The sequence below is a fragment of the Eriocheir sinensis genome, chromosome 27, assembly GCF_024679095.1.
Source record: "Eriocheir sinensis breed Jianghai 21 chromosome 27, ASM2467909v1, whole genome shotgun sequence".
Lineage (NCBI taxonomy): Eukaryota > Metazoa > Arthropoda > Malacostraca > Decapoda > Varunidae > Eriocheir > Eriocheir sinensis.
The window spans coordinates 12,640,316-12,666,787 of NC_066535.1; the positions used below are offsets into that span (position 1 = coordinate 12,640,316).

The window sequence follows — 26,472 nt, forward strand, 5'->3', positions numbered from 1 at the left end:
ACTATTTTTAACAAGAGCAAAGTTAGTAAAGTGAATAAAAATACGTTCGCCAATTTGTATGCACCGTTCCTGCTAGTTGATTGATTGATTGATAGTTTATTGTTGCAAGTAAACAACAAAGGAGAAGGGAGGAACATGCCATCCCAACCCCCAGGAAGTACATAGTGTGATTATACAACTAAGGATACATGTGAAAGTAACACCATGAAACTAAAATGATACAATGGTAGTTCTCATTTAAAAAAAAAACTATTCTGGTAAACTTAGTACGAAGTGGAAAAGCGTACAAACTAACGAACCTAACCTATGCACAACTAACTAACTAACCTCTGATTATTTTCCAGGTCACGAGGGAGGAATTTTACGATTATTATTCAGGGATCAGCGCCTCTATCGACCACGACGCCTACTTTGACCTGATGATGCGCAACTCCTGGGGCATCAAATAGATTACCTCTCTCTGCCTTACCTTGCCCCCCTCCCCACCACTATCACCACCACCATCACCACCACTACTGCCACCATTACCGTCACCGCCGCCACCAGTACCAACAGTCACCACCATCATGTTCCGGGAGTCCGTGGTGTGGTGTGGTGTTGTGGTGGAAACTCCTCCCATGAATTATTGAACCATGATCTTCTTTCACTTATAATAATGGAGTCTTGTTTCATTTTCTTCTTATTTTATCTTAATGGAATGTCCTTTTTTGATTGAATACTTACACACACACACACACACACACACACACTAACATGAGTCTCATTTTATTAAGGAATTAAGGATTGCCATGAATAATTTTGCCAGTAAACAAACACTCACACAGCGCCCAGCAGAGTTAACGCTTTCAGGTTATGAGCGAATTGCTAACACTTGGTCATCTGTAAGCCCCTACACAAACTCACACTGCCAGCAGTCTTACTTTGTTGATATTAAACAAGATATGATATGCAACGGATCGATTGCCTACAAGCTTACACGTGCAAGCTGTGTGAGTGTGATTAAGCCCTTAAGGCCTGGAGAGTGACCTTCAGAACAGTCGTGGCTCCATTTCTGCACTCTTAATATAGCAACCTTACCATAAAACAAGGAATGTAATTAACTCAAAGAAAACAGCATACTTATGAGTTGCTCCATTTTCTGCTGAGCTTGAAGGACCACCAGATAGTCAGCATTTATTTAGCTTTAATGAGTTTAGCGTAAAGGTGACATTCTCTCCCATTCATGACCGTAAACTAAGACAGAAGGAAAATCATTTAGAAGGAATAAACAATTGTGTATCATCCCTCCATATTACTTTTGTTTTAGCAATGAAATAGCTGAGTCTTTTCAGTTACATTGCACTTTATCTTCTGTTTACATAGGCAAGAATGAAACATTTGGTTCGTTTGGATTTTGGAAATGTGCTGTTTATTGAGTTCTGAAAAAGAAAAAAAAATACTGTCCTTTCCGTATCTGCTATCAAGCTTTGCACTTTTCTCAAGGATTTAAAAAATAGCAGCTTCTTCATATCATTCTCCTGTTTGTTTTCACTTCTGCACCGCCGCTCCCAACCTGTCCGCCCACGCCGCCCTCCTGCCCTCCGCTTGTTGAGGCTTGACGTCCCACATGCCAGCCGACCCCGTCCAGATTTTGGTTCGTAGGATATGCACACCAGTTCGTACGCACAATTACAGTTTGCGTTGAACAGGTAATATATATATATATATATATATATATATATATATATATATATATAGTGCTGAAGTATGAAAATTACCTACTGTCAAAGTAAATAATGTCATTCTTTTCTTCGACTTTACGGTCAGTATTTAAGCCTTAGCTCAAATTTTGAGAGTAGTTCATTCCAAACATATTGCAATTGTACGTACTAATTGGGGAGCATAACCAAAACATTAATTACTCGTCATTTGCGCCGAGGAGACCAAATCGAGCGCCGAGGCAAGGCGCGGCAACCACTGGCTCTAATGTTATCTTAAGCTCTGCTTGACGTGAGTAATCCAGAAAGATAAACTCATTATATGAATATTTTCATTGCTGTTAATGATACGTTCCACTTAATATAACTCTCTTAAGTTTGCTTCAATAATGTAATGACACTAAATTCCTGTAAATAAGTTGCAGTTGGTTGACATTTCCTGATTTATTATCGAGGTTATAATATTCTTACTTATGGAGTTGTTTTTAAACTTGATCTCATTTATTTACTCTGACATGTATACTTTACGTGATAAAATAATAATGCGTCATAATAGTCACAATAGTAAAGATGGTTTTAATTTTCTTCTGTCATGCGATTGAAAATTCAGTGTGGGAATGTAGCAGAGTGACCTGTGCTATCTCACAGCTCACTCTACTACATTCCCACGAAAGATTTAGCTGCTTCATGTGACTTGGTAATGTAAGTTGCTCCTCCAGTAACATTCCATCATATTCCTCTCATTTTAGTTTGCTCTTGCTTCACCACATGCCCCAATGAAGATGAGGTAGTGAATACAAACGCTCCATGAAGATAAAAATAAACATTTGCCAAAAACAGCCGTCGGAAGTCAAAAGCCAACAGTAAACAGGCTGGGATACAGAGACACGCCAGTCCTCGTCGACAGACCGACTTGGTCGCCTCGGCTGACATCACCCGATAGAGTCGGTCTGTCGGCACCCTGCTACGGGCCGCCATAGGCGCACCTAACATCATCATAGCCGATCCAGGATTCAGTGCGTTTCCTAACTTATAGGCGGTAATGTTATAATTGTATTTCGTAAAGATTCCTTATAACCAAAAACTAACTAATATTTTGAATATTCTTTTTCTTGAGCAGAACATTTAATAAACAACGAGGCAGCAGCGCACGCCATTTTGAGGGTATCGGTTTCCTTAAATAAGCATATTTTTACTGCGCCAAGCAGGTGATGTCACTTATTGTGACTTCGTGAGCTTTCATATTTATCTATTTGTGTATATTTCATGGAGGCATAACTTACATTACTACTTTCAATTTTACTAGTGACACGAATTTGTGACCTTATCACAATAGAATTTCACTCAGTTAAGTGAATCAGACACCATAGAAATATTACCAATGTGTGTATGAATGAATACAAAGATAAGCACATACTTTGATTTAACTCTTGGATGTCTTGTGGATCATTTATAAATAAAAACAAAAAATCCTGATAGGTTACTCTTAAGCCCGCTACCGTCGCTTGAGGCACAAAAACAGTCCCTCCGCCAAGTTTACAGCCCACATTTGGTGATGTTAGGTGCGCCTATTGGCAATGGCCCGTGCTCCCCCCTATAGGGAGGGAGCAATCTTTGAAGGAGGAGGAGGCTGGGATAAAGAGCAACCACGCCCTTGCCTTCCCTGGGAGTCTGCCTCTTCCTGTTCGCTGATCACGTGTCACTGCCTCGTTGCCTACCTGCCTGCCTTGGTCTGCCGAGGAGTAACAGATAACAGCACCATCCATCCGCCATGTGTACATCACCACCTCATGAGTAACGTAGTACGTGTCATGACTGAACACAATGCTATCTTGATGTTACATGTCATCGTTTATATTCGCACAAAATATTGAATACCTGGAACATTTCCACAGCACTGATTTCGAAGAGATTTCTAAATGTTCAATGATTATACATGTCTGTGGTAACTGGCAAATGATTTGCGTGGAACAGATTACTGTTTGTGACACTAAAGTGTTTAAAGAAATTTTTCATACACATCTTTTCTCTTATGAATTACCCTTTAAGACATTTACAGAAGTGAAAATTAGACAGCCAGTAAAGTTATAAGGAAATTTTATTAACAGTTTTACTTTTGCAAATTCTTAACTGTATCCATAAGCATAACCTTGTACTTAATATTCTCTCTAGTATCTGCCAAGTAGCCCTAAACTGCTTTCTGTTGTCTTTGTATTCATTTTCCTTCACTTGGAAATATATTCCAGTGAATTCAGTATCTGTTCCTTATGAATGTTCCTCTCCGATCAACCATATGTGTCTCCATGTCTATTCGTTTTTTAGTCTGCGCCAAGTAGTGTCATTTCTATCTAGGCCTAAGTCCCGAGCCTCCTCTGGGGCTGCCGACGGCGGCGCCCCTCCTGCATGGCTCGTTTATATCTAGGACGCTTTCTCCGTCTCGAAATATGCTGATAGGGACACGCCAGCACAACTTCACACTATTTTTCCCTTCTTACCTAAATTTTAAAGGCCCAATCTGCTAAGTAACGAAATTTATGTGTTAAGATGTGAAGTTGTGCTTCCTATTATTTTACTGTTTTCTATGTGATGATGATGAAGTAATGCTGATTATGAAGAAGTTATGTAGATGCCAATGTTATACTTCCAAAACATTTAATTCAAATTTAAGGAATGTGAAATAAATCTATATACATACGCTGAAGTTGATTCACTGTTATATCCTTTTTTAATCCCCCTGCGTCAAGTCACAGCGCATTAGGCTGTAAAAAGTAATTCAAAACATTCTTTGATGACGTGCCACAGAGAAGTGTTGCTTATGAAGCTAATGCATAGTCAATAAATGTGGAGTGAAAATGTTAAGGTTTCAGAAACGAGAGAATTTGCTACTCCTTTCGAGTATTTCTGCCCCATTCCTTGGTTAAGCGTTGATGCATTACATTATAAAACCAACAGTAATAAGTAATAGGTGTTGTACAAGGAGCATAAAGAGTTGTAGCATTTAAGAAAGTAATAGGCAAGGAGTCTGAAGGGTAACTCTAGAAGCCTTGGTGTTTTGAATAAAGCGCGCTGGTCTGGGCGTCATCACAGAAAACGAGGCTGTGAGCGGCAACACGGCGGCGGCGGTGTTGAAGGAATTAGCTCGCGCCGCTGCAAAATAGCTAGCAGAGAAAGGTCCAGCTTGCTTTTCTTTTATATTTCACTCACTGCCATCTTTTATTTATCCTGTTTCGGCTCCAATACACGGCACAAACATCAGAGCAACACTATTAATCAAGAGACTGCTTTCCAACAACGAAGAAAGCAGATTTTAGAAAGAATTATCTCACGTGGACGTTCACTCACTTCTTGTTTGTTTAGTCTGTTGGTCCGATGTGTTCTTGTCTTGCGAGCAATATCAATCATTATAAGGATCACAAGTGGACAAACTACAACAAAACCAGGCGAATTAATGTTTTTTCCTGTTGCGCATGCGTAGTGGACATCAGAGCAACTTATTTATGTGAGGAGGTATTTCTCGCAACACCTGGCTGATTGAAACCCCGAACAGCCACGACTCCAACCAGGGACCAGTCAAAGGTAAAATTGGGGGCATACGTCAAGTTGTTGATGACCTCAGGGCTTATCTCCGCCTTTTTTGTCCCTTGAACCTATGGCGGATAAGGGCCAAGGAGTCTAGAGGATTTATTTAGGATACTTGAATTGATTGATTGATTATTGTTGTAAAGGTACACAACAAAGGAGAAGGGAGGAACTTGCCATTCCGACCCCCAGGCAATGCATAGTGTGATTTGCAGTGATACAAGAAACGTGTACAATATTCATATCACATTGCAGTGGGGGATATGATAAGATTCGCAATATTATGATAGAACACAGGAAAACAAAGGAAGAAAGTGCATGAAACTATAATGAAGTTAAGGAGAAATATCATAGACCTTAATCTAATATATTTTGCTTTCATCAGCTGTTGTAAACTGACGCCTGGATAAGGAAATATTAAAGAACATCCTAATGAAACCGCGTGTTATACGATGAACAGCATGCAGAGGAGAAATAAGGTACGGCAATATATATATATATCGTTATTAAATGGGATCAAACATCTCCCATTCCTCCTTCTATTCCTCCTCCTCCTCTTCTTTCTTCTATTCCTCTTCTTCTTTTTCTTCTCCTTCTCTTTCTTTTTCTTTTTTTTTCTTCTTCTTCTTTGTCGTTGTCTTCCTCTTCTTATTATTCTTCTAAATATTGCCTCATTTGAATCATTTCCCATCGACTCTTCATACGCGAGCAGGCAGAAAACAATGCTACGGTACCCCAGTAATAGTAGGTGTGCCTCCATTTTCTTCGAAGGTCCGTTGAATTCATTTTCTTGATATTTTGACGGTATAACTACTTCAAACTTCTTCTTTCGGTTGCTCGTGTTCGGGGTCGCCATAGCGGATCATCTGTTTCAATCTGTTACTGTTATTTTAATCTTCCTCCGGCACACCAACCGCCTGCATGGCCCTGTTCACCACATCCATAAACCTCTTCTTTGACTTTCCTATTTTCCTCCAGCCTGGCACTACCTGACCTATACTTCAAACTATTAAGCGAATGTTTCCCCGTAAGTAGATAACAAGTGATTGGTATATTTCAAGAGTCTCAAGGAGGTTTTATCTCTACGTGCGTATTTCTTTTTTTTTATTCAGTTCGAAGTAAGAGCGAAAGAAATGGAGCTACGGATGTTGCGCGCATATACGGAAAAGTAATTAAATGCAATATGAACCACAGTAAGAGTTGATTACGCCCTTCAATCTATAGCAGTTCGCTCGTTTCTGAGTGATCTTTATTATGATGGAACGAACAATTGTCTATCGACGGTCCATGAAGTTATAGCAGTCCCTAAGATAAGTAATTTTAATTAATCACAGCATAACTGATCGCTTAGACCATTATCTGCCTTATTAATAGATATGTCACCAGCTGGGAGAGGTGACGGTTGACGCTGTTTATCACCATGGAACTACTGTTATCATCAATCACGTGGCATTCTTCGGTTACCGGCGAGAGCTTTAAAGTCTTCACTCACGGCACTTACTTTTATATGAATTACGATAACGATCACTATAAGCAACAGTGTGTGTGGAGGTCGTGTAATACGTCTACGTGTTCAAGTTGTTTTTAGTTTTAATTCCAAATTACTTGAGAATGAGAGAGAATGGGGAGGAAGAGAGCATCCCAATTTGCTATGGAACAAATACACCAATTACTGCTTCAATAAATGCGCACCACAACTGCTGATCGCCTCCATTTTAACTGCGTTACGTAACATTACTATATAACAAAACTTAATACAAAAAATGATAGCCCAAAATGCCTCGCTTTATTGACATCCAAGATACTAAATGGATAACTAATGTACGAAATTCAGTGGTTAGCTATTTCGTTAGTTAGCTGGTTAGTCAGTCAGTTACCCATTTAGTTAGTTAATTAGTTAGTTTCTGGCTAGCAGTTGGATAGTTAGTTGGCCGGATATTAGTTACTTGGCCAGTTAGTCAATTTCTTATGCAATTCGTTCGTTAGCTCGTTGGTTAGTTAGTTAGTCAGTTAGTAGTTTGGTTCGTCAGATGGTTTGTCATTTCGTTAGTTCATTCGGTCGCTCGGTCGTTAGTTGGTTAATTATTTGTTTTCTGAGGAAGTGAAAGAGCGCGTACGTCAGTGAGTCAGTTAATGAGTGAATGAGTCAGTCAGTCTGTTTGTTTACTGACCACATCATATTGAGTAAACAGAATGAGACAACCCTAGGAAATACATCAATAATAACATCCATGTGTGCAGAGTGGACAGTGAACACTTGCTAATGGGAGGTATATTTTTACGCCCAGCAAGCTTATGTGGCTAAGACCATTACGGTGTTACCCAACGTCGCCTCTAATGTGGGTCAGGGAAGCCTCAGCAGCGTGTACGGGAGTTCCTTGTCTCGTGGCAGCGGCAGGAGGAGGAGGAGGGGGAGGAAGAGGTGTGTGTAAAGCTGGTTGGAATGCGTCCCTCACCACTGCTGCCGCCTTCCTATCTGTGTGTGTGTGTGTGTGTGTGTGTGTGTGTGTGTAGCGATAGTAACAGGAAATAACAGCGTAAAATATATCAGAAAAATATTACCAGAATGTTGTTTCTTGGGAAATACATTTGCGGAGGCCGTGAATTGATTTATGTATTATTTTTTTTTGGTACTCTATGAAAAGTAGTAGTAGTAGTAGTAGTAGTTGTAGTAGTAGTGGTAGTAGTAGTAGTTGTAGTAGTAGTGGTAGTAGTAGTAGTTGTAGTAGTAGTAGTAGTTGTAGTAGTAGTAGTGGTAGTAGTAGTGGTAGTAACAGGGAGAGAAGGAAGAGGAAGAGGAGCATAAGTAGTAGTTGTAATTGTAGTAGTAGTAGTAATAGTAGTGGTAGTAGTAGTAGTAGTAGTAGTAGTAGTAGTAGTAACAATAGTAGATTTTTTTTTACTTTGGAGGACAAACCATTGCAGTATACCCAATAATTACCCTGGCAATGTATCTCATTATCATCGTTATCATCATAATCATCACTATCACCATAACCACCACTAACAATAACACCACCATCATCACTACCATTATTATTACCAACAAGAGTGGCCATTAACATTCCTATTCCCCATCGCTATAATTAAATGTAACCCGTCATGTTTGGGCGAGTCAGGTGACCACAAACTAGCCAAGCGTCCAGCCGGCCAGCCAGCCAGCGAGCCATGAGCAGCCCCCGCGTCCGGTCAGGCGGGGGCAGGAGGCAGGTGGTGTGTTGTTGGTATTCCTGTAGTCAACCAACAACAGAGATAAAATTCTGATGCCGTCCACACATGAGTCCCTCTGTGTCTTTGACGGTTAAGGGCGTACTAGATGATGAGCCGAGTATCCATGGGTCTTTCTACTCCCTTATTTTTCTCTTTAATTAAAACAGCACTACTCTAAAACAAATGTGTGTGTTCGTGTGTGTATGTATAAAGAGATGGATTGGTAGATAGATAGAAACATACATTGATAGACAGACAGATAGATAGATAGATAGATAGATAGATAGATAGATAAATAGATAGATGCAGATAGATATTATAATGTATCTATCAGGCATTGCACTATCTCTGTATTTTCTATTTGGGATAAACAACTGGACGACATTATAAGATTACATAGACATAGGAATGGGGTGTATAGTACTGTATGGCTTATTGAGGTGTGACATGGTGTGGTGTGGTGTTGTGATGTGGTGTGGTACCGTGGTGTTGTGTGATGCGGTGTGGTGTAGTGAGGCAAGAAGCTGTGTGGCATAGTGTAGTGTGGCATGGCGCGCTGTGGTGTGGTTAGATGCTGTATAGGTGCCTGAGGTGTGACATAACGAACTTGTTGTGATGTGTAGAAAGGATGTGGAGGCTGGAAATCACGGGGGCAGAGAACGTAAGGTGACAGCGGATGTGGTGGGGGATGATGCAGAGGGAGAGCAGTGTAGGAGGGGTTATGAAAGGGCCTCACGGATAAGATAAAGAGAAGGTAAAGAGCCACATGATAGGATTTCGTAGGTGTGTGGTAGTAGTTTCATGGGGGGCAAAGGGGAGAACCACGAAGGAACAGGAGACTAGAGAAGGGGTAGTAAGGGCAGAGGCAAGAGGGCCACAGGGGGGTAGGGTAAGAATGTGGAAGGTAAGGAGTACAAGTATAACTGGAGGGTAATGGAGGGTCGGGGCGTGGTGAGCAGGAGGGAGAGAGAGAGAAAGGGGGAGGAGAGAGAATGGCGAGAAAGGTGAATCGTGAGAAGGGAGAAAATGGAGTAGAGACAAAACGATCGTGAGGAGTGAGAGAAAAGAGCAAAAGGAAAGAGAAGTGGAGTTGAACAGAAGAAAATAAGAAGGGAAAACACAAGAAGATAGAGGAGAGAAGAAGAATAAAGGAGAAAGGAATGAAAGAAGTGGCGATAAAGGAATGAGAGTGGTGGGTGGGGCAGGGGCATGTGTGTGTGTGTGTGTGTGTGTGTGTGTGTGTGTGTGTATATATATATATGTGTGTGTGTGTGTGTGTGTGTGTGTGTGTGTGTGTGTGTGTGTGTGTGTGTGTGTGTGGTTCGTCCTCTCCCTCCCTCCCCTTCCCCCTCCTCCTCCCCTACCACCATCACCTCCACCACCCTCCTCTTAGTGTTCATTGAAGATAATGGATTAATGGAAGCAGCCATTTTCTTGTCTCACGATAGACATTGCAACAAAAGCTTAACTACTTCAACCCCTTCACTACCCACCGTCACCCCTTTCCCCACCCCACCCCTTCACTGCCCCCCTTTACCCCTTTCCCCTTCAGCCTCCTCCTCCCTCCCTACCATCGCGTCTTTTCCACTGCCACCCAACCTCTTTTACTTCAGTCACTCCTACTCTTCTTACCTCCTTTTTTTCCCTGCCGTCTGCACTCTTTCTGTACCTCCTTATTTCCCTGCCATCTCCCTCATCTTGTTATCTCTTTATTTCCCTTCCACTCCCCATCTTGCTATATGTATTTCCCTCCCACCTCATCTCCTCCCATGTTGTTTCTCTCTCACCTCTTCTTCCTACCTCCCTATTTTCCTCACACCCTCCTCCTCTTTCTATCTTCTTATCTCCCTCTCACCTCCTCCCTCCGTGGCCTACCTCATGCAGCAGATTTGTTCATATTATCATTTTTAATCATCGTTGTAGTACTCACCCTGCTTTCCTTGCCTTTCCCTCTCTCCCTCCTTGCCTGCCCAACCTCAATCATCGCTCCTCACCACTCATACATCTCACCCACACCCGCTAAGATACCTCCAGATTTGTGTGCTTCAGGCGTCTCTGGTAGGCTTCTTCCAAAGGGCTTCCTGGTAGGGGTTACAAGACGAAAGTGCTGACCTACGTTGTTGTTTGAAGGGATATGGATAGTTGTTTATATTTACCTCGAGAAACACATGCACCTGCCTTAAGAAAGTGACCCGTTTCCCACCCAGACGGCCGACAAAGAGGAATAATTGCACAAAAGGAAGGAACCATTGGACCAGATATATGTGGTCCTTCAAGGTGGAGAGTCGGACCCCAACTCTATTGTGAACGAAATGCATACGGCAGATACAAGGACGCTGAAGTATCAAAGAGAAATAAAGAAAAGGAAGAAGAAGAAGAAGAAGAAGAAGAAGAAGAAGATGAAGAAGAAGAAGAAGAAGAAAAAGGAAGAAAGAAAGAAAGAAAGAAGAAAGGAAAAGAAGAAGAAGCAGAGGAAAGAAAGAAAGAAAAAGAAAGAAAGAAAGAAGGAAAGAAAGAAAGGAAGAAAGAAGAAAGAAAATGACAGTTAAAGAAGAGAATGCCTGACTGACTGACTGACTGACTTACTGATTGACTGATAAACACCAAGCGAGCCAACAAGACCCCCCCACACAGGAAGCACCTTACCAACATGGGCGGGCCACTCCCATCCCCGCCGCCGCCACCTCTCACGCCATGACCATTTACATCCCTCCTGAAGCCCTGCGGGGACGCCTTGCTGTCTTGGCCCCGTGACAACACTGTCCACCTAGTATGACCAGCAGCCACGTGACCGACACACCCGCCAAAGATTCCTGTGTCCTAAATCCTTACTCGTTACTGTTGTCTTTTGTGTTCCTCTCAAGTGGGGGGTTTTCCCCGTTTGATAGGGATGACCCCCCCACCCCCCCACTCTCCGTGTTATCTATCTGTATTTGACGTTATCATTCATGCAGTAAAGATAACCAAGTCTTGAATCTGGAAATGATGTCTCTCTTCTTTCTGCCTTCCTTTTTTCTCCTTCTTCTTCCCTTGACAATGATTTTTTTCCCCGACTCATTTACCTGTTTTTGACGCAATCTGCAGTCACGTGACATTATTTTCCCCCTTCCTTTCTTTCCCCGTAACATATTTCCATGGTTTTGTCCCTTAGTTTTCCCTCTTCTTTGGGATGGGGGGCTTTTTCCCGCCTCATCTCCTTACATAACTTGCACTGAAGCCCCGTCACATACTTTTTTTTTTCGGATCACACACAGGTTTTTATTCATTAGCTTTCCCTTGTTACCTGTGGACACTCGCTCTTGTCTTCCCCACCCACACCTGACATAACCTCGTGGTCCCATATCTCAGTGATTGTCCTAATATTGGTCTAGACTCCTCTTTTTAGCCTTGTTCTCGTATGGCTTCCTTCAGCATACTGCAATGTTTTCCTGTTTTAAAGTGGGAAATTTTTCAGTCTTTCCCCGTCGCCTTATAGCTCAGTGCCTTCAGATTCCCTCCCGAGTCGTCTTCTCCTTATCTCAGTTTTATATTCGTTGGGTTTTGCCTCTCGATTTTCCTATCCCTCTGCCTTCTCGATGTCCTTAGTCCGTATTCATAAACGTATCTGTCCCTCAGTTCACCTCTTTGAAAATCCTGTCGTAGAAGTTGCTGGGATTCTCATGGACTGTTTTGGGATCCTAGGTTTTTTTTTTTTTTTTACAACAAAGGGACAGCTCAATGGCACAAAAAAAGGAAACAGTAATTAAAAAAAAGCCCGCTACTCGCTGCTCCTAAAAAGAATCCAAAGAGGTGGCCGAAAGAGGGGTCAATTTCGGGAGGAGAGGTGTCCATACCCTTTGTGATAGTTTTACACGGCCTCTGCACCATGTAAGGGGAAGATCACCCATGAAAATCCGGTGAGTGTTCTCTGTGGCCTTGGGAAATAATAATAAAGGAAGCTCCGGACCTATAATAACATGAGCCTTGTCTCCCTCTCAACACTGCCACACGCGACCTCGCCTTCCAGTACACTCTCTCCTGTTAGTCGTCGCCACCACCTGAATCCTTTTAAAAGTATTACATGCGTGTGGCTTTCTCGTTCCCGGTTGTTTGACTGTCTTGCCTAAATAGGTAAATGATGCTTCCCTATCTTTCCAGCTTGTCAACATCTATCTCATCTTCTGAACAATATAATACCCACAAGATTTTATATCACTAAGTTTTCCTGTTCAGTCGGGAGTTTTTTTTATACTGGTGACTGTCAACTTTTCCTTCTGTCAATAAAAAATTACCAAGTATATTTTTTTTTCCTAGACAGTAGTGGGCAGTGCTGAGAGAAATTAAAAATCGTTCTGTGTCACGCTGTTCTTTGGAGGAGTCGAGCACACTGTCACGGTCGTCCGGGTTGTCTTTCCCGGAAGGCGGAAACGTCTCCCAAGGCCAGCAAATCGTTCTTGGCACACACGTTACGTCAGACTGTGTTGGCGGGAAAACGATCGAAGTGTGCTCTCTCTCTCTCTCTCTCTCTCTCTGTGTGTGTGTGTGTGTGTGTGTGTGTGTGTGTGTATCTACCTGCTATCTATATCTAGTTATCTATCTCTATACATGGTTTGTGTTATCGTCTCTCTCTCTCTCTCTCTCTCTCTCTCTCTCTCTCTCTCTCCGCGTATTTCCCCTCCTGCAGCGTTTTCTTGTCCTTTAGTAACCAAACCGCGACCTCCTCACCGCAGCCCCAACAGACCCGTCAACAAACCCTCTACTACACTGTTTAGAGGCGCGGCGTGGAGCGTCAGGCGGTCTGGGGGCGCCGCGCGTGAGTGCCGTGATAAAGGAAAGATAAATCGCTAACTTACTATATCCTGCTGGCTGGCATTTCCTGTTATAAGGTTTAACCCTGACATTACTCTTCGCTCGCTGGGAAGGCCCGCCATTTTTTATACTTTTAAGGTATAGGACCAAAGGGCACACACACACACACACACACACACACACACATACACACACACACGTTGAGTCACACACCCCTGACTCATGCATTCACACGCTGACTCATGGGGTTATTATTATTATTTTTTTTTTTAATAGGACCATTACTAGATTACTTCCCCTTCCAGTGTATAAAATCTCCCCCACAGTCTTTTATTTCCACCTCTATCAATTCGTGTTAAGCTATACAGATGTACACACACACACACACACACACACACACACACACACACACACACACAGGGATGAGTCGTTGGTTCCCCCAGTGGTTGGTGTCAGTTGTCAGGTTTCAGGAAGTCGTCATTACGATATATTAAACGTCGCTTCCGCTCCCTTACCGTCACAAGATATTTATAGATACGTTTTCTTCTAACCTTGTCTTCTGTGTTACCTCACGATCAAGCTGCCTCTCTGTTTGTAGTCTCTTCGTCCATTCATATCCAAGTGTTTCCTGAATATAAATTGGTTTCAACACAAGTTCTCATCACTCGTCTATTTTTATTTATAATGTGGTTTTAGAAAAGTTATTCTTAATGAGCTTTTATTATTTTCTCTAACATTCAATTGCATACATGTCTCGCTGTCATTAAAGTCTCATGTTTTGCTTACTTCTATGCAGGAGTTTCGCAGTGTTAGTGGCAATTCTAGTATTAAACAGAAGCAGAGGCAGGACGAAGAAAGTAAATTATATGCAAGTATGATTATTAATACAGTATAATACAATACAGTCCAGTACGCAACAAATCCAACGAAGAAATAATACAGTGCAATACGGGAGTACAGTATGAAGTAACAAACTTATTATGATTAAGGAAAAAAAAAGATCAGATTGCGGGAACGTACCAGTCACACAGAAGCAGCAGCAGCGGCAACGTACCAAGAAGCCCTCAATGTAATGCCACGTCAGCAAATTTTACCTGTTGCCTTTTCACCGTCTGTCCTCCGCGTAGCCTTCATTCCCTCCAGGTAATTGATCTCAAAGCCACACGCTGCATTAAATTAAGAGGTCACTTATGCCACATACTGCTAAAATTCTTAACTCCTGATTTCAAGATATTTTGATAACAGCGTAGAGTGCAGATATCCAGTTGTTGCTTCTCATCAGTGTAATGTCGTATTTTATCATCCCTTTACAATCCCTAACCATGAGGTGACTAAATATGGATCGTGAGATGAGAGCCATACAAAGGAAAGCTTCAGGATGCCGTCTATATTACTCAGTTTCAGCATAAGTTTTCATCACTCGTCATATACTTAGGGAAAGTTATTGCGAGTTGCCTCCGTCTCATTCAAGTAACTCTACCGTACCCTACAAGTAACAGCTACCTTTCCCTTCTCTACTATTACATCAACCTTTTCTACCTGTAACTCATTCCTTCTCCCTTGTCTCTCGCCCCCTACGCCAAAGGTCTCTTCCGGCTATGGTACAGTTGGGAAAACCGGCTGCGGCCCACCTGTCCAGTCACGGCGGCCTGCGTGGGAGGGATTCCCGAACGCCCCTGCCCCCTGCCCCCTGCCCTCTTGCCTTTATGCCCCTTTCTGCTGCTGCTTTTAATCCTGCTGTTACTCCTCTTGCTGTCTTGCTCCTGCTCATCGTCCTCCTTCTTTTACTTTTCCCTTTCCTCCTCCTCCTCCTCCTTCTCCACCTCCTCCAACTCCTGGTCCATTTCCTGCTCCCTCTACTGTCCATCCTTCTTCCCCTCCTGCTTCTGCTCCTGCTCTTCTTTCGGTTTATGATCCTGTTCTTCCCCCCTTCTTGTTCTTCCTCATCCACCCCCTCCTCCTCCTCCTCCTCCTCCAACTGCTCTTAATCCAGTTTCTCTCTCCCTTGTCCATCCTTCTTCCCCTGCTGCCCCTACTCCTCCTTCGGTTTATGTACATGCTCCTACTTCACCTGTTCTTCTTCTTCTGTTCCTGTTCTTCCTCATCTCCTGTTCTTCATCCCTCCCCTTGTTCTCCACTCCCTTTTATGTTCTTTACTCCCCTTTCTCTTCTTCATCCCTCTCCTGTTCTTCCTCCCCTCCCCTCCTGTTCTTCCTTTCCCCTCCTCCTCCTCTTCCTTGTTCTCCACCCCCGCAGAGGTCCGGCAAAGGTCATCACCCTTGTCTCGAGAAGAATGCCTTGACCTCCCCAGCAAACCAGTTCAACAGTCACGCCGGTGCCCACTTTTCCTACTCCTCTATACTTCCCGCTTCATCCTGCTGGTCATACATGTCATTCCTATATTCTGCTTCTTTCCTAGTTTACTCTTCCTTGTTCCCTTCTTCGTTACATCCTCTTCCGTACACTGTCCATACACGGCTTTCCTATATTCTCCTCTTTATTCCTATCTTCGTTACATCCTCTTCCGTACTACTGTCCATACACGTCTTTCCTATATTTCCTTCCTTATTCCTCTTTTCGTAACATCCTCTTCCGTATTGCTGTCCTTCCACCTCTCCTTCATTCTTCCTTTTCCTACTATCTTGCATCATCTTCCACCTCATCCACACACCTCATACCTATATTCCTCATTATTCCTACTATTATACATCCTCCTCCTCCTTACACTTTCCTTTTACTCTGACATATTTTCCTACTTTGTTTATTGCTTTTTACATTCATTTCCCCTCCCGCAGGTTTTTGTTTATCATTAGTATGTTCCATTTTTTATCTTTCTATATATAAGTTTGTTTTCCTACTCATGCACATATTTCTCCATGCACCTTCATACGCCTCCGTGGTGCAGTGGCTTGCGCGCCTAGCTACGAATCCCCGGGCCCGGGTTTGAATCCTAGCCCGGGCAGTCGGCTTGCAACCTACCCAGCCGTTCTTCCTGCTTTTCGAGGCGGTCAGTAAATGGATAACTGGGGAAACCTGGGGAAACCTGGGGAAGCTAAATTGTGGTAACCCGGATGTCAAACTGGCCCTTTGTCCCGGGGTCAGGGGATCCCACCCACCACAGGAGCAAGGACCAATGAGGCGGAGATGAGCACTGAGGCCACGCGCAGCGAAAGAGTAGGCCCTCTCTCTCTCTCTCTCTCTCTCTCTCTCTCTCTCTCTCTCTCTCTCTCTCTCAGGAACAGTACCATTGCTTCGCTTTCCCCTTCCCCCCCACCCCCTCCTGCCCCGTCACCCCGCCGCCCCTCCCCGCCACAGCTCTGCATTAGAAGCCGCACCAGTTAGCGAGGGAGGGGAGAAAAAAGAACTTAACGCATACTTAGCCCACTTTACCTCACGATCGACCGGGCTGGCGACGAGGTGAGAGTTTTTTTACCATACAAAGAGAGCACCGTTTTTACCATACAGGGAGAGGAGTATAATTATGACCTTGAAAGAGCATTGCGTTCACTTTATGAGGAGTTTATTATTATATTCGTGTTTTATTTCGAGTGAATGAAATAAAAAAGAGAAAAAAAGAAATGTTTAGGCAATGTGTTGATCCAGGTGAATCGTTTATGAGCTTGAAGACAATAAATTATGCAGTCATTATAGTTTTTTTATATTTCTATAGGTCAACGTGTGTGTGTGTGTGTGTGTGTGTGTGTGTGTGTGTGTGTGTGTGTGTACTTACACCCCGAGACTGCACAACAGTATAAACTCTTACAAACCGGTTCGCCATTTGCTAGGCTGAGGCATGGCGGTCGTGGCAGTCAGGGAGTGATCGAGACATTACCACACATACTTCCCCTGCGTAGCTTAATCGCCTCTCCTACGGGTTATTACAAGGGCGGTGAGGAGTGGCGGGGTTGGCCGGGAGAATGCAATGGCTGGGCGCGGTCGGTAGGGAAGTCACGCCCTTGGCCCGACAGACAGATAGGCACGCTGCTCCTCGGGGCCAGGGGGGGGGAAGGCGTCTGTGCATCCCGAGGGTAGGGAGGTGCCGATGTGTGGCTGGCATGCATTAATTGGTTTACTCAAGAAAATCCTGAAAACATGTGCAATGAAGCTATTCATCAAGCATGCAAAAAATGTGTGTGTGTGTGTGTGTGTGTGTGTGTGTGTGTGTGTGTGTGTGTGTGTGTGTGTATGGACTTTAGGCTTCCTTCTACTTTCCTACACACACACACACACACATATACAGGCCCGCGTGCGCACGCTCTCGCGCATTCATCCACAAGCGAGCACACTTGCCAAGACCAACAAGCTAGGGATTAAATGTTTCCGTGTGGTGACGTCATCATCCAATAAGAGGCATGATCACCAACTCCTACAAGTGAACGCGTCAGCAGCCCTCCTCGCCCGCGTCGCCGCCGCCGTCGCCGCCGCAGCGCGCTGGCGGCAGGTAAGGCCGAAGAAAGGCGTGCACCATGCACTGGCCCATATCCACGGCGAAAACCCGGCTTCCTGCTGCTGCCAGACAACAGCTTACGAGCAACAGGATGTAAAACAGGAGCAGGAGAGTGGCGGGAGGGCGGGGCGGCGGTGAGAGGCGGGAGGAATGAGGGCAGACACGAGGCGGGCTCACGGCGCCGAGCAGGGCCCTGCCGCGGCCGCTGCGCCTAGCTCAAGTTCTATTTTGGAAAATTATCTCCAGGCAGGTGTTTACTTACCTTCCCCACACGAGACCCTGACATCAGTAACACTATGCCCCGGCGATAGCCAGGCTTAAGGCTGTGGTCATTCGCTAATCATTATGACGTTTTTTTTTCAGCAAGTGTGTGCCAACGTCGATGAGATCCTCTGATTTCACCTGACATTCTGCTGCACGTGATCTGGTGAAACTCGGCGCCAGTAGTAAAAAAAAAAAAATGTTGTTTATGTTCAAAGTTTGCAGTAATCAGCAGGAAATGGTTCAAGACCACCGTGTTGACTACATACGCGTCACGTGAGGGAAGGTGCAGGGAAAGAAGCAGGAGTTAAGCAGCCGGATACACAAAGTTTTCCCAATACTCATCCAAATATGTAAACTTTAACTGATGCAGCAGCCTCCGCCGCGAGCGTCATGCTGCCAGACGTACAATGGAAAAGAAAAGAAAGTTACAACAGTTTTGAAGCAGGTTTGACCGAGGCACATTATTCGTATCACTCATCGGCCGCTTTACTTTAGTGACTCTATAGCATGACTTGTAAGGGATCACTTTTTTCTCTAAATAAAAGGAGGGGATAAGCTTGCTTGAAATACTTGCTCTCAGGTAAGTTATGCTTGCTCGCTCGCCCTCGCGCCGTCTCATCTGCCCTGCCGTCGTCTCTCGTAACACAGTGATTCATTGTGGCATTTTGGAAACATTATAGTCTCCGCTTGCAGGGAAATGTCTTTTTTTATCAACTCTTGGCATACAACAACTAAAACTCAATTGTCTTTTTCCTGAAACTCAGAATATTAATCTTCAATATACACCTCGTCGTTTTATTGTTTTTAACCTATTCATACTAGTATACGTGTGTGTGTGTGTGTGTGTGTGTGTGTGAGAGAGAGAGAGAGAGAGAGAGAGAGAGAGAGAGAGAGAGAGAGAGAGAGAGAGTATATACGAGTGTTTTGATCCGAGGAAATCACACATCCCAGACAAGCCATTTAGGGTGCACCATAAACCCGTGGTCGTGCACACCGCCTTCATACACACGCCCTCACCAGATGTTCAAGCGTGTATATATATGAAAAAAAAGAAAAAAAGAAACGAGGTAAAAAGAGAGGGGAAGGGGGGGTGTCATAGCTTAGAGACTAGATACCCACCACGCCAAGCAACAGCAGTGACACACATCCACCTCCTTATTGCCATCCCCGTGCTCCTCCTGCCTTGACTCGCCCTGCCACTGGCCTCTAGGTATGCAGGGGCGTCAGGCAGGCAATCAGGCGGGCGGCAAGCGGGCGGGTTGTTAGGCAGGCAAGCAAGGCGGGAGGCAGGCAGAGAGGCACCCCTACCCACCTCCCGCCCCTACCCACCACCTTATATGTACGTGTGGGAGGCATGTGATGGATTAATAAGGCTTCGTGTATGCTCGCTGGAATCTCTTGGTGATGTCACAGAGTACGGAGCATCGGGTATTAGTAGAATCTTTGCCTCTACAATACACGCATTTAGGTTCTTCTCTATAGACTTGTTGGTAGTGTTGTATTTGCTGTGTTGTGATGGTGATGATGTTGCTCTGGCGATGTTGTTGTTGTTCTTCTTCTTCTTTACTTCTTCTTTCTTCTCTTATACTCAGGCTGTTCTTGGCATTGTTATTGTGTTTGCTATGTTTTGATTTCGCTTCTGTTCTCGCGTTGCTGTTGTTTTTGTGGTGGTGGTGATGTAAGTGATGGTGGTGGGTGTGGTTGTAGTGGTGGTGGTGATGGTGGTGATGGACTGACGGTGTTATGGTGGCACTAGCTGTTGCTGGTGTTGTGGCTCAGGACGTTGCCAGGAGAGGTCAAGTTACGTCTTAATTGAGCCCACCCGTCTTTTGTTACCCCGAGGCGCTGCTGCGGGTCAGGGTCGAGAAGCCGAGATGCGGGGGTGTGATTACGTCCAGAGAGAGAGAGAGAGAGAGAGAGAGAGAGAGAGAGTATGTATTTGTGTGTGGTATTAGTATATAGTGGCAGTAGTAATAGTAGTAGTAGTAGTAGTAGTAGTAGTAGTAGTAGTAGTAGTAGTAGTAGTAGAAGTAGTGTTAGTAATTCATCTTGACTAAACCCCGGTATATAGGGTGGAGGAAGAGGAGGAGGAGGAGGAGAGAAGAGATTACCTGTGTGTATGTATGTGTGTGTGTGTGTGTGTGTGTGTGTGTGTGTGTGTATAGATGAAGAAAAGCATCACCGTAATACTAGAGACAAGCAGCAAGTCAAGATCATCGAATAATCTCATCGAACAAACTTTCTTGGTTAGTCGGTTAGTCTTATGCAATGGAGTTCACCTTTGACACTTTCCACACTCCCACACAGCTCACTCCGAGGAATTCAGCGGGTCTCGTGTACTCATTTTTTCTTCGTATTTAATTTCGCACCTTTATCAACTCCCCCGCCCCGCTGTACTACTTCTCCTTCCTCCCATAACACGCGAACTCGAAAGGCACGACAAGCCTCCAGCGATAGATATGTTTCGTAGAGTTAAAGTGAATCCAAGTTTGGCATCCGGAGAAGGAAAAATTGCTGTGGTAGTTGAAATGCTCGAGACTCATCCATATCCTAACCTCCCCTGCATTCACCTACAACATAAACTCACATTTCCTCAGCCAGCGATAGACATGTTTCGTAAAGTTAAAGTAAATCCAAGTTTGGCATCCGGAGAAGGAAAAATTGCTCTGGTAGTTGAAATGCTAGGGGCTCATCCATAGCCTAGCATCCCCTGCATTCACCTACAACATAAACTCACTTTTCCTCAGCCAGCGACTCATTCTGTCATGTATATAGAACTCCACACTTAGGTGAATGTATTAGGTTGAAGGAGAAAGGCACAGAGAGTTATGAGTGAAGGCGAGATCCTATGATTTTTTTTTTTTTTTTTTTTTTTTTTTTTTTTTTACTCTATCCTTCCACCGCCGATCCTCATGACGCCTTACGCTGCACAGTATCGTTAAAATCCGCCCATCCGAAATTGATCTCTCTTGGAACCGCTCATTTCTATTTGTTTTAACAGTAGTAGTGCTTAGCGGGCTTTTTTGTTTTATTTTGCCCATGAACTCCTTCCTTTACTGTGAAAAAAATGAGACGTATTAAAGATCTGAAATGCCAGAGATTATATAAACAGCGTAAAGAAGATACTGTGCCGTGTAGACCCTCTTACCCTCACGCCAGCCAGCCATTCCGTTTCCTGGTCCACACGTTCTAGCGTAAAGGAATGGTTGTAGAAAGGAACCTGAATGTCACAGCGAGATAGGTAAAAAACACACTGAGCTTTGATCATTCCATAGGTCGTTTTCGCTAGGGCTAAAGTCATTTCACCAGACAATAGAGAAAAAGAGAAAGTGCTTAGAGGTGATGCCACGTACGGGTATAACCAATAGCAACGAGACACCGCCCATATGCTCAGACGTTCTTCACTCTCATTGCAACCATATCCAGAGGCCATAAAGAAGCTTAGTTGGGTTATCACGAGATTTTTTTTTAGGTTCATGGTGCAGAGGATTTGTCAAATTATCACTAGGCTCATAAAACTCCCAGAGGAAATACCCACAACCTCCACGAAAGCCTTATCAAATGTGGGTGCAGGTCTGTTCCCTATGACTACCTCTACCCCGTGATGCTTGTCTTCGTAAAGGTGCATGGGAAGGTCTCGTGGATGTCCTTCCTCCTCGTGCTACTCAAGAAAGGTCACTACTAAAGGGTATAAGCGTTAAGAAAGTGTGTGTTGGGTGGGTGGGGTGGAGAGAGAGAGAGAGAAAGAGAGAGAGAGAGAGGAGACCGGTTAGTCTGATAGATAGATAAGCAGGCAGACCTAACCAGACAAACAGGGAGATACTTTGAAAATACAGAAACTAATCACACACACACACACACACACACACACATGGAGGAAAAGGAAGAAGAGGAAGAGGGAGCTGGTGCAAGGCTGGTGTGTGCATGTGTGTGTGTGTGCCTCACGGGTGCCATAAATCGGGGGCGCCAAGCAGAGGAGGGTCGGGGCGGGTGTTTGGGCGAGGCGCTGCTCAGCTCAGGGTTGGCGGGGACGGGAAACGGTGGCTGACGTGTCAACGGAGAGTTTTCATCATGTTTACGTAACATTACCACACAAAAAACTCTGCCGGTCTTTCAGAACAACACGTAGGCTACACAGCGAGAGAGTGAAGGTCTGATGGAGAGGAGGCTGACGCGGGGAGAGACGCCGGGCAACGATGGCATTCGGCTGATAAACTTTATCAGTGAACTTATTTGGGGGGAACAACCTCCCAGCTCCATGACCGGCAGAACACCAGATTTCGGATGCTCGACTGATGCTGCTAAGACTTGATTTAGGCTAAAGGACTCTTGAAATCATCATTACTGAGCCAAGGTCCATATATTCTCAAACATTTCAGGGCTTAGTGCACACCTACATTTGATAAGGTTTTGATAGAGGTTGTGGGTATTTCCATGGGTAATTTTATGCACCTAGTGATAGTTGTACGAGGTTTCTGTACAATGAACGTGAAAACATTCATAAAAACCTGACTAGTTTCCGTTGAAGGTTTCGGAAATAGTTTTGAGGGCTGCACGCGTCTGAGAACATGGGAGTCCAAGACAGGACAACAGTTGCACACCTTTTGTTATTCATGCGCACAGCAACAGCATTTCACAATCATACTTGTTGTGTCTAATATTCTGCCCTCACCCCCAGTATATGTACAGACAGCAGCTCAGCTAGTAGTGGTAAAATGTTGACTTATCTCCACCACTACACGTCAAGAATTTTCCTTAACCAATAAAATACGTCTTTCCTCCTGGCATTTATCACTTCCGTGCCAGTTCCACTTCCTTGTGTATCTAGCACACCTACACAATCTAACTTTTCTGTAAACGTTTCCCTGAACCCCGCATGCCACACCTCTGCACCCTCCGCCCATCTTGTGCGCCCCCTCGCCCTCCACCCCTTCATCCCCTCCACCCTTGTGTTACGTGGCCACCAGGCGACCCCCCAACACCCTTCCATATACCCCACACGAGGGAGAGAGAGAGAGAGAGAGAGAGAGAGAGAGAGAGAGAGAGAGAGAGAAGCAGAAAAAGCTGAAGGTTGGTGTTTACTGTTCAAGCCGTTATTACGAAGCTCACTCTAGTTTTTGGTACCCACAGGTTTCTTATCAGTAACCTTATCCAAATACCCAGTACACTTATCCCGCCAAGCTAAGCCCGGAGAGAGATAAAAGTAAGTATACACAATCGACGTAATCTGGGCCGGAGATAAGAACGCATTAAACTCCTCTACTCTACAACTCACACCCCTGCTGCACCCCAGAAAGACCTCCCTTCCTCATGTCTTTCCCCACCCCAGCCTAGATAGATGGAGGCTGAGTGGGCAGACCTCCATGACAGACCCCATTGACCCCACGCACCTGTAGCCCCCCGCTCACCCCCCGCCCCCAGCGTCGCCCCTGCCCCCCCAGCCCACCCCTGCCATTGGTCTCCTCAAGGCCAAGCTCCGCGGGGTGGGCTCCGGCGTCTGGCGCGGCACCTGTCTACGCTCATCACCGCCCTAGTGTTTCATTCAAGGTGTCCTGACTTAATTGGTGGATATAAGGACCCCCATGTTACTGACGTGCATAGACATAATGATGACGATGATGACAACAACAACCCCACCACTAACAATGACAATATCTACCTGTTTACTACTACTACTACTGCTACTACTACTACTACTACTACTACTACTACTGTTACTATCATTATTATTAGAAAAAGAAGTATGATGGTGGTGATGGCGGTGGTGGTGGTGAGGTGGTGATGATGAAATGGAGAAGGAGGAGGAAGAGGAGGAGGAGGAGGAAAATCTTAAGTTATACATACAGTTGATTTTTATTACTTTCTTATTTTATCTTTGTTTTTTGCTTCGTTGTTCCTTCATTCCTTCACTCCATTATCAGTTCTCCCTCATTTCCTTCATTCCTTCCATTCTTTCTAACTTTTGCCTTTCCTGTCTAATTATTGCATCCCTTAGTAACCCAGTGCCACATATACCTTACTGTTATCGCTACGAGGCCTCTTAGAAAACTTTGGAAATTTTCATTGACCATACGAATAGAAAACAACAACAACGAATAACACATTGAATATCTTTTAATGGCTTGTTACCATGTGTGTGTGTGTGTGTGTGTGTGTGTGTGTGTGTGTGTGTGTGTGAAGTCATTCTGATGATTCTCTTTCTTTCCTGTTTTCTCTTTCTTCATTCCAGAGAGAGAGAGAGAGAGAGAGAGAGAGAGAGAGAGAGAATGCCCACCATTTACCGAGATGAAAAGAATTGAATATAAAAAGTAATATATAAACATTTCAACCATTCAGTATATACCACACAAGCATAGTTTTCAAAAGCCGGACATTATTGAACAGCATTTCCCAGCAGTCAGGGTTTCGAATGGATAAAATTTGACACTCGGGGCCTCAAAATAGCTCGTTTGACAACAGTGTACTTAGCAATTAATTCATCAGACATCATGTAATCTCCTGTACTCCCATGCACCATGAAATATAGTAAAATTAGCCGTAAGCTTAGAGCCTTTTGATAATTTTCCCTGATAGTAAACAGGTGCATTGCTACTCTCAGGTGGCCGCTGGCAAGGGTGGAGGGAACAGCGTTGCCAGGTTGTCGTACTCCGAACATTGCATTTACCATTTTTATGCCTCAAAATCCCGTAACATACAGAAATAACGATAGAAAATAAAATTTAGCGTTAAAATATGCTAAATATTGATGACTGTTGTTCATTTTCACCCTATAGTTATCGACCAGAAGCTACGAAAATGCAATGTGCTGAGTACGATAATTTGACAACGCTGAGTCCGAGTCGATACTAGGGAGTCGTTATTCATCACCTAACTAAAACAGCGGACACATGTGCGCTATATGCCTATGGTCAGGGGAATAATGGTGACGTGCCGAGCCTGGAGAGTAAACACGCGCATCGCTGGCCTCGCGTGGCTGTCCTCGAGGCTGCCGGGAAGTCACAGTCGATGGCTGGAGCGCCTTATTCTCGCTACTATATCTTCCCCACAGGCACCTATATCACCGCCACTTAGCCTCGAAAACTGTCTCAAATCAACCGAAACCGCGAAATACTGCGGCGGAGACAAGGCAGAGCCACGTCTCGCAAATTTAGAGGCTATTAAAGCTCTCCCTCCAATTGTGAGACGCGCTGATGGCTGTTCCCACGAGGCGCCGCGCAGGGCCAACGCTCCTCCCCGCACGCCATTACTCGCCCCAGAGCCCTTGTGTGGCGGAGAGAAACCCCACAAGCGATACTAATTAAATAAAAGCGGCCTCAGGGTTTGCACTTGATCCGGTATATAAGTGAGCGTCGCCCCTGGGCTTGAAATAACGCCCTTGCCCTCGCCTCGCCGTCCCTGGTAACAGCCACAACCCCACCCCATTGGGCTTACTACCTTGGACCTGTGTGGAGGAAATAACCAAAAATTGAGAAAATTCCCCGATTACGCGCCGCTTCCCCTTGGTGTGGAGAAAGGCGGGGAAAGAGAAGAGGAAGGAGCCTAGTTTAGTAGAGAGACCGTGGTGAAAATCGTCAAAATTAGCGCGATAATATTACTTGATCAGCAAACATGGCGTGCTGCCTAAGCGAGGAAGCCAAGGAACAGAAGCGGATAAACCAAGAGATAGAGCGACAATTACGGAAGGATAAGCGCGATGCCAGAAGAGAACTCAAACTACTGCTATTGGGTGAGCTGCCAGTGATGTCTTTGGGGTGATTGAGGGTCCAGGGAGGGCGTGAAGGGACATACAATTAAGGTTACTATTTGGGTCGTCTGCTACATCCACCTCCTCAGTCAACACTTTTTGTTTACATGGCGTTCACTAGACCTCTAAGCCTTCATTTCCCAGGGTCAGGGCATTCCCCAACTCCCTTTATGTACCCTCAGCACCATGATAGGGCCTTAGGGAGCAGCTGTATGGGGTAAAATGTGGTGTTTTTGTGTGGGTGTCATGTTGTCTTGGGGCTCAGCTGATCACCGTCCCTGTTGCTCTCTTCTCCTGTCACTTTAAGGGGGGCCAGATGACAGCCCGTGGACGTATTGGGAAGACATGCCTGCTAGGTAAACGCTAAAGTGAGGAAATGCAACGAGAATGGAGTTTTATATGCGTGGAGTCCGTGTAGCTCTGAGGTGTCTTGGTCCACCCCATTTGACAGGTGCAAGGTGGGAAAACAGTCAAAGGCCAACATTCAGGGCACACCAGGGCCAAGGGGGCACGCTGGGAGGCACTCAGGCTAACTTGCTAACATCATCAACAGGCTTCATTGCATTGGCTGCCTCCCCCTCCCCCCTCCCTGTCATGGGCTTGTCACTGTCACCAGCCATGCCCCCTCAGTGTTCATGGGGCAGAGTAGTCATGGTAGTTTAGAAGCATTGTGGTGGTTTTGGGTGATTTCTTTGGTTTAATGTAAGGTTGAGCACTAGTGGGCGTGGAGCTGAGCAGATCAG

The 26,472-nt window shown here is 44.7% G+C and overlaps 2 protein-coding genes and 1 long non-coding RNA gene across 7 annotated transcripts in view; all 3 read left to right on the forward strand.

Moving 5' to 3' along the window:
* Window positions 1–4,394, forward strand: part of LOC127004143 (crustacean calcium-binding protein 23-like) — a 44,095-nt gene extending 39,701 nt beyond the window's left edge. Inside the window, exon 5 of the mRNA XM_050871565.1 lies at window positions 345–4,394. Coding sequence (XP_050727522.1) covers window positions 345–449 — 105 coding nt within the window. The 3' untranslated portion in view covers window positions 450–4,394. The remainder of the gene's footprint in view (window positions 1–344) is intronic.
* Window positions 4,395–17,521: 13,127 nt separating this feature from the next.
* LOC127004307 (uncharacterized) lies at window positions 17,522–18,770 on the forward strand. The gene is made up of 2 exons (XR_007757748.1): window positions 17,522–17,971; window positions 18,089–18,770. It is a non-coding gene; the product is annotated as an uncharacterized LOC127004307 (long non-coding RNA).
* A 6,200-nt stretch (window positions 18,771–24,970) lies between these two features.
* LOC127004144 (guanine nucleotide-binding protein G(q) subunit alpha) overlaps window positions 24,971–26,472 on the forward strand; it is a 36,826-nt gene continuing 35,324 nt past the window's right edge. For 2 of the 5 annotated variants that reach the window (XM_050871567.1, XM_050871568.1), the window contains exon 1: window positions 24,971–25,711. In XM_050871567.1, coding sequence (XP_050727524.1) covers window positions 25,594–25,711 — 118 coding nt within the window. In that variant the 5' untranslated portion in view covers window positions 24,971–25,593. The remainder of the gene's footprint in view (window positions 25,712–26,472) is intronic. The other 3 variants (XM_050871569.1, XM_050871570.1, XM_050871566.1) reach the window with 2 other exon arrangements.